The 10480-nt window shown below is 44.7% G+C and overlaps 1 protein-coding gene across 1 annotated transcript in view; it reads right to left on the bottom strand.

Annotated features, from left to right (window-relative positions):
• Window positions 1-898: 898 nt before the first annotated feature.
• The window catches only part of snd1 (staphylococcal nuclease and tudor domain containing 1), a 142598-nt gene continuing 133016 nt past the window's right edge, over window positions 899-10480 (bottom strand). Inside the window, exons 23-24 of the mRNA XM_080851628.1 lie at window positions 2585-2629; window positions 899-1758 (exon numbers count right to left, since the gene is read on the bottom strand). Of these exons, the coding sequence (XP_080707754.1) occupies window positions 1693-1758; window positions 2585-2629 (111 nt within the window). The 3' untranslated portion in view covers window positions 899-1692. The remainder of the gene's footprint in view (window positions 1759-2584; window positions 2630-10480) is intronic.

Raw genomic sequence — 10480 nt, 5'->3', positions numbered from 1 at the left:
CGTCGTTTATATGTGCACATAATACCTCTCACCCACAGACGCGGGTGCTTCCTTGGTAGGTTGCGAAAGTCACAAATTGCCGCCATTTCCACAAGTGAGGTAACGTGAAAATTAGCTTTACTGAACTTCCCTCAAAGACCAATTATTAAATGTTACATATCTCTGCAAATAAAAGTGTCATGGGTTTACAATCCATTCAAATATCACTGATCTAGCTATGATTTTTGTCTATGTCTTCGATGAGGCTGTTGCTAGTTGTAAACTAGTTGCTAGCAGTGACCGCCATAAGAAGACGTTACTAGCGAGTAAGCTAGTTAGAAATAAACAGGGGGATACTTATTTTTCTATTTTGAATAAGTTTTTTTTATTTTTGACTTCTCAAACAGGATCGTTACTGTCATACAATTGTGATTAGTCGTCGTTATTAGTGCACAAAAATACGATAACATCCAGTGAGAACAGATCCAGACGTCTGATTTCTAGCCTTTACTGCAAGAGACTGATTTTCAGGCAATCTGTCAGTAGCGACGTTTAGTTAACAAATACTTCACAAAAGCTAATGACAGCATACCCAGTTTCCGGTTTCAAAATAAAAGTAAGAAGTTAATCTATCCATTAGCGGTGTATTTTTTCATATATTAATGTTGTAGTATAAACACTGTGTCTTTAAAAATTACGGCCGTCGGCAGCCGCTATGGGAGAATACAAGCAGGCCGTCGGCGGCCGCTATGGGATCTAGAGGGTTAATGACTTACAAAGGGTTTACAACCTAATTAATAACCTATTTATAAACCATTTATAGACCATGTATAATGGAGTCTCAATGTAAAGTGGTACCGGAATATGTTTATGTTTGAGTGTCTTCCAATACAGAGTCAGCTAAATGAAGCCACACATATGGGTTTGCTTGTTTTATTTAGCAGGTTTAAATACATTGAAAAGGTCCATCAAAGGGGAAACAAAGTCCAACATTGTTTCTGCCATAGCAGGAGACAGGCTAAGATAAGAGATATCATGACCATTACTGTATATGTAAACTTCACAGCGGAGGACGAGAGAAATGCTTGTCAAGGCGTTGGCAGCTCTTTGCCACAAGAAATAATAAAAAAACACTCCCTACATAAAAAGTCATTAAATGTAATTAAACACTCAGATATACATTAAAGACAAAAATACACTCATTAGTTCACTTTGAGTGGGTTGATCTAACTTCAAAATAATATCAATTTACATTTCAATACATTATTTCATTTCATTCCTAGGAAGTGTTTTCTCAGCAAGCTGTTGAGATCATGAGTCCTCTGTGTACCTCCCACTGCTGCTATCCCCATTCATGTTACTGGATGCACCGCTCTTAATAGAGGAGCACTTGAAAGAGTTTGTCCAGGTGGGGTTAGAAATCTTTTGGCTAAAAAGGTTATGTAGATGATGGCGACTGGCTTTTGATAAGGATTACAGTGATACTGGATATTAAGGATGTTGGATTACCAAGGTATGCTAGGGCAGAAACTCCTTGATGACTCCCCAAAGAGTCAAAGGAAGACAGGGAGATGCACAGAGGATTAAAGACCGGAGACACAGAGAAAAGAGTTGAGAATGTTGATGCTTTCTTTTTTTTAAGTTTGGGGGTTTATTTCTTTTCTTGTCAGTGTGTGCATCTTGTCTTCCACAAGGTCTTTGGAATGGCACGTTTCAGCGTCTGAAGCCGAACTCGTCCGCATCATCAGCACGGAAGTCTCCATAGCGCCAGATGTTGAGCTGCAGAGAGAAGAGCGATAAAAAGCAGCACTTAGTGACAAATGATCCATCGTGCACTGGTGCTCTAACATCAACAGAACACTGAGTGCAGCTCGAGAGATGAGATCACATACTGTAATAAACAGCACAAATGCACTAATCCACTGAACTGTGGGATATCAGTGTAAGGCATAAAGAGTAATTACTATTTAAAAGAACACTTTCATGCTTGCCTTTTCAGGTTCAGTTGAGCATGCAAGCCTCCCTGTCCATTCTCTCTGCATAAAATCTCACTCAGGTTTCTATTGCTATGTTCAATGTTCCGTTTAGGCCTTCTATTTTCATGTGGATTCCAAGGGCGGATAGAGTGTTCAAGCTGCGCTCTGCCTAATGCTTCCTTTCCCTCTCATCAGTGAGTGTGTTCAGCTGTTAACTCACAGAATCACAGCTAATTAGCGCCAATGATAATTAGTGGAGTTGTTAGGAGCGAAATCATCATGGGCTACTGTGAATGTGTCGTTTGGGCTCCTAGCACAGAACACTGTAGATTGGCGCTTGTTGAACATGTGCAGCTTGTGATTTGTACACAGTGTTTAAAGCACGGGGAGACTGAACTTCTGCTTCGGTGTAATGAGTCTAAGCAGGGAACACTTTTCCCGTGCTTGAGCAGGTACAACACTGGCACTTCTGCCAAGGAGAATTTTACACAAACGCTTCCAAAAGAGACTGAGACACCAGGCACGAGTCCATCTGGAGCAGTGCAGTCTGCCAATAGCATGTGTAACATCCTCCCAGCGGCTCAGAGAAGAGGAGGAGGAGAGGGAGAACAGCTGAATTAGTCACTTACCCTGTCCCTCTTGGCTGACTCCTGGCCATTCAGGTATTCAGTCACCTGCAAAAAAGCAAATATGGAGTTGGAAGTGGTGACACAGAAGCAGACATCTGTTCAAACACGGCACACACACACACAGCACTACACATGGACGTGCTTCTACGTACTCATCAGTTTTCCAGACACTCAGCATTTTTAAATCAAAACCTTTTCGTCGTTTCATGTTGTGAGAAACTTGTTTATTTCCTGTCAACATTTCAATTCACAGACCAAATGTCACACCAACACTGTAGCACTAGAGATGTACTTATCAGTGCACATAATTATGAAGCATTCAGATCTGAGCAGAACATTGAGAGTGCAGGTGTTTGTTAGTGGGAAAGTACTGAAAGATATGATGGAGCTGGATGGATTCAGAGGGATGGAAGTGCCACTGTTTCTTGGGGCGTCAGCACACAACTAAAAGTGCCTCCCTGTGCAACACTGGCCATATTGAGCGTTTCTGGCAGACTGGCCTTTAGAGTCCCATTGACTGCACCATGGATGACACAGAGGTCTGGCTCTGACCGTGCGTGATGAGAAAGTCAAAGAAAAAGAGGAAAAGAGTGAGAATGGAGAGAAACCGAGCAAAGCTTCAAAACAAAAAGAGTAAAGGAGTGAAATGGAGAGAGTGAGGGGTGTAGACCCAGGGAGAGGCATGGGGACAGGCCTTCATGATGGACGACATTGAGATGAGAACATTCTCTGCTGTACATCTTAGAAAGACAGAAACTTCTGGCTGTTTAAACCCTGAATTACCCTGCATATGTTTATTGACTGGGGTGGGTGCAGTGCCCCGGTAGTGTGCTGGTGAAGGCTAGGTAAGCAGCACTGAGGACCGGGTTGAGCTGCATGTGGAGGATGGTGTCTGGACTGTCCATTCATCCATCAGACACTGCATGCAGCACACACCACCAACCAATCTACAGGTCCAAACTTAACACACACCTGCTGTTCAACACACACCACCAACCAATCTATAAACTGTACACACACCTGCTGTTCAACACACACCACCAACCAATCTACAAACTTAACACACCTGCTGTCAGCACACACCAGCAACCAATCTGCAGGTCAAAACTTAACACACACCTGCTGTTCAGCAAGCCCGATCACCCTTAACACATCCCAGCAGCCCATGGTCCTCCCCGTCTTTCAAACGCACAAAGGAGAGCAGGCACAGACTGTCGACCTTAAAAGAGCAGCACATAATTGCCTGAGGGTTGGGTGCCTGCCTGCAGTAGAGCCTTCAGGTCCTGCTGTGTCTCATGAATCAGTTCCCTACAGACCGACGCTCAGCAGACTGTCCATTCCTGAATGCCAAATCCCTTTTCCGGGTGTACTTTTGTCCCCCACTCATGGAAGAGTCACCACAGCGAAAACTAATGACTTCAGCTGCCTCAGCTGACTAAAAGACAATAAACAGGTTCAGCATTAATTTACACTGATATGTGCCTCTACTGCCTTTGCATCTCAGCTGACTTACTTACACCTCCAAGAGGAAAGGGAGAGTGGTGGGCTGCTACCCAGCTGGATGACCACAGAGATGGAGCCATATGCTGGGCAGATGCCCCACGCAAGAGGGGAGCTTCTGACCAGGCTGTGTAGGTTGTCACTGCATAGGGATGACTAGAGAGAGCATAGCAATGAATCTGCAGTATTTTGGGGGGAAAACTGAGTTGGGGAGAGGAGAGGAATGTCTTTGTGTTTCAGTGCAAAGCACATTACTGTATAGGCAGACCAGCTTTGTTGATTCAGCCAAAAAAGAAAGAAATCCAAAGATGTGCTGCCAGAAACACTGCCAAGGGAGAATTTCATCACTGTGGCCAACCAAATCCTCCTAAAGGTTTACAACAAAAATCTCAATAGGTCTCTCACTGTTTTACAAAAAACAATGAAAGCAGATTTCCCTTGCACTCATAGAGTGTTGGTGAATGGTATGGAACTGGTAAAAAAAAAAAATCCAGTTCAACATTTACCATCCATGTTCAGTGATGAGAAAACAGCACCTTTGCGTCCATCAAAGCACAGATTGCAGAAAGAAAAAGCAAGAAAGTATGGCCATCTAGGCACTTGAGTGTTATATAAATACTACATAGGGAGGGAACAGTTTATCACTTTGAGAGCCCTGTGCAGACATGGAAACATGAATTTGATATGAACGAACGGCTTTTAATCACAGTGGTGTAAACGAGAGCATGTCCCTCAAGTCCTGGATAGAAAAGCATTAGCTGGGTATGATGGGAATCCAAGTCACGTGGTTCCTGCTGGAAGCAGGCGAGGCAGTGTGAATGGCTCTACAATCACTATGACAATCCCACGACAGGGTGTGTCATACTGCAAATAAAACCGACAGTTCAAAAAAAAAAACCTGTTAAAAACACAACATAAAGGACACAAGGGCTATCAAAATAGATCATGATTTCTGGATGATAAGAACAACAGATATAGTTACAGCTAATACTGCTTCTTGTTTAAATAATGGCATAGAAAAATAACAATAGTCAGGACATAAATGTCCCTCATGCTATAATAACATTGTGTGAATATGTCTGGAGATATTAGCATTGGTGATGAGTGGGGTCAGCATAACATGGATGCATGAAGCATAGAACGGTCATTTGGAAGTCCTGCTCAGACTCTGGTTAATGAGCTATCGAACCGTCAGCAGCTAGAGTGCAGTATCGTGGGAGTGAGCTTGTGGTTGATGGCTCATAACTGAATGTGACAGAAGAGTGGCGGCGGCGGCGCTGTGAGGATCTGGCAGGCGTGGGGGTCGTGGAGAGTGAGGGATGTTTTATGTCAGGGGACTGACCACCAACATCTGCTTTCATGTAGCCAAAACAATGAAAGTATTGATTACACTAAGTGAGAGCTGTTAACAGCTTTCAGCGTTCTCAATACACACACACACACACACTACTTCATCCTACTTCACATCAGCCTCTGAGCTCTGGGCCTCTTAGTGCTTATGTATGTGCAGGTTTCTGGTACGTTCAGTTTCAGGCTTTGGTTCATGTGCATCAGCCGTGTGTCACTGCACACGTAACCCAATACTCTCAGTACTAAGGGCTGAAGACAGCAGAACACTGCCACAATACTCTCAGTACTGAGGGCTGAAGACAGCAGAACACTGCCACAATACTCTCAGTACTGAGGGCTGAAGACAGCAGAACACTGCCACAATACTCTCAGTACTGAGGGCTGCAGACAGCAATACTCTCAGTACTGAGGCCTGAAGACAGCAGAACACTGCCACAATACTCTCAGTACTGAGGGCTGAAGACAGCAGAACACTGCCACAATACTCTCAGTACTGAGGGCTGAAGACAGCAGAACACTGCCACAATACTCTCAGTACTGAGGGCTGAAGACAGCAGAACACTGCCACAATACTCTCAGTACTGAGGGCTGAAGACAGCAGAACACTGCCACAATACTCTCAGTACTGAGGGCTGAAGACAGCAGAACACTGCCACAATACTCTCAGTACTGAGGGCTGAAGACAGCAGAACACTGCCACAATACTCTCAGTACTGAGGGCTGAAGACAGCAGAACACTGCCACAATACTCTCAGTACTAAGGGCTGCAGACAGCAGAACACTCAAAATGATGCTAAGAAGGACAGAAGGAGAAACATATAAAGTGATCGAGGTTAAAACTGAAGGGGAGACAAAGAGAAAGAGAGAGAATGATAGAGCAAAAAAAACAGATGGGGAGAGAGAAAGAAAGAGAGGGCAGAAAAAGAAAGATAGATGGGAAGAGAGAGAGGGGAGGCTGAGAGCACTGGACTGTGCGGGTGTAAAGTGAGAGATGGGGGGACAGAGAGAGAGAGAGAGAGAGAGAGGGGAGGGTGAGAGCACTGGGCTGTGCGGATGTGAAGTGAGAGATGGGGGGACAGAGAGAGAGAGAGAGAGAGAGAGGGGAGGGTCAGAGCACTGGGCTGTGCGGATGTGAAGTGAGAGATGGGGGGACAGAGAGAGAGAGAGAGAGAGAGAGGGGAGGGTCAGAGCACTGGGCTGTGCAGATGTGAAGTGAGAGGTGGGGGGGAGAGAGGGAGAGAGAGAGAGCACTGGGCTGTGCGGATGTGAAGTGCTACCCCATGGCAGCTCCATTCATCATTACCGTCTCCTCATTAGAGCACACCGCCATGCTGTGTCTCCTCACAACTCCCACACCACTGCCAGAACTACACCTCCCAGTGGGCATCTCACCTTTAGCGTGCTCCTAGAATGGCAATAAAACTACCTCACAACTCCCACACCACTGCCAAAACTACACCTCCCAGTGGGCATCTCACCTTCAGCGTGCTCCTAGAACGTCAATAAAACTACCTCCCTGAGAGATATTATCTATGCCCACATTGCAACTTCACTAAAGGCAACAAAGCTCCTTTCATTTCACCGGAGGTTGAACATGGTTGAAGAGTGGTACATCATAATGACAAAAACATTACTTCAAACCCCTGTATAGTCATTAACAATGCCATTATACTTATAGGTCAAAGGTGGCGCTAACAGACGGAAAAAGGCAGATCTAACAAGGACTCATTTGTATTTTGCAGAATCATAATGAAAACTCCACTTCCCATGTAGCTTTCCAAGTGGAGCAGAGTAGCTGAAGCGTTTGAATACTGCTTCATGACAGCTTCCTGTCCTGCATGCCATGCTTGTCAGAGTGGTCATGATAGAAGGGACAGAAGAGGAGAAGAATTTAGAACGCCACTGGATGACATCACTGCTCTAATTCCTTCCGCCTCAAAAGGCCTGTTTTCACACTTCCTCTAGAATTCAGACCGCCACTGTTAGCAGCGGGCCTGGGACTTGCTTTATCAGCATAATTGACTGCAATTGGCTCATGAAAGATGATTCGCTTGTAAAAGCTAATACACTTCAAACTTCATCAGTGTTAGTTAACGCAACCTGACTGTAAGAGGCAGAGGGCAGGACGTGTGGGCCAAATAACACACTACTAAAACAGAATTGCAGTGGCTTTTGTAGCTATAGACTAAGTATTAGTGGTAACTGTAAATCAGTGGTTAATTACCACCTTTTGCACAGCTGTGCATTGACATCCCGTAGTATCTCATCTGCTCATAGATTATCACTTACAAGTGCTGTACTGTCATAACTACTAATTGATGTCCATATGGCCAAAACCACTTGTGGAAAATGCAATCTGAGAAACACTCACATGTCCATGGAGCTCCACATCACCAGTAGAGCAGGGACACTCAAGGAAAGAGGAGCAGAGAGTCGGTGCCCACATCTAACATTGGGAAGGAGTGAGTCTGTGTGCCCTAGGGCTGTAACGATACACCTACCTCACGATTCGATTCGTATCACGATTCTTGACCCACGGTTCGATACACCCCACGATATTATTATTATTATTATTTTTTATTTTTTTTATCTCGCGATTTTTTAAATATATTTTCTAATTCACATTAGAATAAGTATGAGCTATAAAAAAAAATGAACAATTTATAACCAAATATTGAGGTTTTTATTACTCAAAGCAATGCTGTTGAAAAACATTCAACAAACTTCGGAACCTGTTATCTATCTGCAGAGCAAATGTCAGGCTCATACAAAAACATTAACGTGAATGAATTGATGCTAATACCTAGCGCGGTCTCTATAGGATTTCCCATATACGTTAGCATTAAGCTAACGTATTTTCTACCACAGTAAAACATGCAATACTATGTGATTGTTTTTAGAAAACGAATGTTACTTGATGAGATTACTAAAATGTAGTCTGCATGTCTGCTCAGTTTAGCAGTGCTACCCAAGCAAAGGTTTGAAAAGAACTTAAGCTTCAGACTTTCTGTTAGGGAAACAGCTTTTTATCTGCCAAGCAAATGGCAGGCTCATGACAACACGCGCAACCTTTGGGAGCATGAACTGCACTGAGTACATTTTGCGCAACAATTAACCCCAACGCTGAAGCAAGCAGCCGCCTTTACTAGCGAACCAAACTTTTTGTATCAAGTGACCGCTGAGGGCATGTCGCGGTTCTGCCTCCTCGCATCGCGATGCAGGTTCGTGGCCCAGAGTGTCGCGATTTCTCGGTTCGATCCAATATCGTTACAGCCCTAGTGTGCCCACATCTAACATTGGGTTGATAGAGTGGCAGGAGTCTCACATCTAGCTTTGGTAGAGTGGCAGGAGTCTGTGTGCCCACATCTAACATTGGGTTGATAGAGTGGCAGGAGTCTGTGTGCCCACATCTAACATTAGGTTGATAGAGTGGCAGGAGTCTGTGTGCCCACATCTAACATTAGGTTGATAGAGTTGCAGGAGTCTTACATCTAGCATTGGGTTGATAGAGTTGCAGGAGTCTTACATCTAGCATTGGGTTGATAGAGTTGCAGGAGTCTCACATCTAGCATTGGGTTGATAGAGTGGCAGGAGTGAGTCTGTGTCTGTGGACACATCTAACATTGGACTGATAGAGTGGCAGGAGTGAGTCTGTGTCTGTGGACACATCTAGCATTGGGCTGATAGAGTGGCAGGAGTGAGTCTGTGTCTGTGGACACATCTAGCATTGGACTGATAGAGTGGCAGGAGTGAGTCTGTGTCTGTGGACACATCTAGCATTGGACTGATAGAGTGGCAGGAGTCTGGCCCACATGTAATAAAATCAGAGGTGTTTGCCGAGCAAAATTGCGAGGAGCAGAAAACATTGATTCCCATCTAATACATTGCCATTGATCCAGACAACAGCTGATTCATGATGGCAGCTATCAGGAGAATGGATTTCTGCTGTGGGGAAGACAGAGGAATACGGCCCTGTCACACTCACACACCACAAGTACTTCCTGCATACCACTTGGACAAAATATAGTGTCTTCCAAAGGAATAACAAACAACTGAAGAATCGGGTACAAACACAGCACCCCATTAGCAAGAACAAAGGCTTCTTCTACCTTTACCATCACCAGCTCACATTCTTGGAGCAGAGCCAAAGCAAGAATCAATTTGGAGGCCAGGGGAATGTGTGACTGCAGTAAATAATTACCACAAGCAATGTTTGAAATCACATCTCAATTAGAAGAAGCCTGATCCTCCGTGTATGCCGAGAATACAAACATCGAAGCACATCTGGCTGCTTTTAAAAGGGGGGGAAATCCGAGCTGACTTAAGCCTCTACCAGTTACTACACAGAAATGAGAGTGAGAGAGCATGAGGAATGGAGAGCGATTCATACTGAGAGGAGAGAGAGCCAAGTGCACTGCAGGCAAAAGGATGGCACTTTGCCCAAGTGGCATAATGCCACTCTCTTAGACAGAGTGAGAATGCCAGATCACTCCCTAAAGACAATTGCAAGTGCCAGGCTGCCCACAGGGTATGGGCATCTTTGGATCTGGGGCACAGGGAGAGCTCCACACTCAGCCATGCCAGCCTTCTGCCCGACTAGAGTCACTGCGACCTCCAGTGCATCATTTAATACCCAGTCTACAAGTCCCATTCAAATAGGTTAATCCCAGAGCATGTTACCATATCATATCTACCTTAAACCTTTAATCCCCCAATCCAATCTGGACACATTTACACTATCCTCATGCTGGCTACCTATCTCCAATCTCTCTGATTTGTGAATCAGACATTTCATTCATGGGCTAATAAGCACGGAACCTTAATATACCCAATACAAGTTCTCCTCTCTTTAGTCTGCAGTGTTTGATCCAGATGAGTGGACAGATGAGTTAGTTCCGTGTGCTCCTTTTCCGTACTCATAGCTTGGGCACAGATTGCAGGGGGTTTAAAGCACCTCTGTAGCCTTAATCCCGGGGCCTCTGGTGGAGTCCATCTGCAGCAGGGGCACATCTAGTTCCTCTAGCTCCATGGAGTCAATGCTTCGTG

The sequence above is a fragment of the Sprattus sprattus genome (genome assembly GCF_963457725.1).
Source record: "Sprattus sprattus genome assembly, chromosome: 14".
In the NCBI taxonomy this organism is placed as follows: domain Eukaryota; kingdom Metazoa; phylum Chordata; class Actinopteri; order Clupeiformes; family Clupeidae; genus Sprattus; species Sprattus sprattus.
The sequence above is the reverse complement of the archived record's forward strand: the minus strand, read 5'-3'. Positions and strand labels throughout refer to the sequence as shown.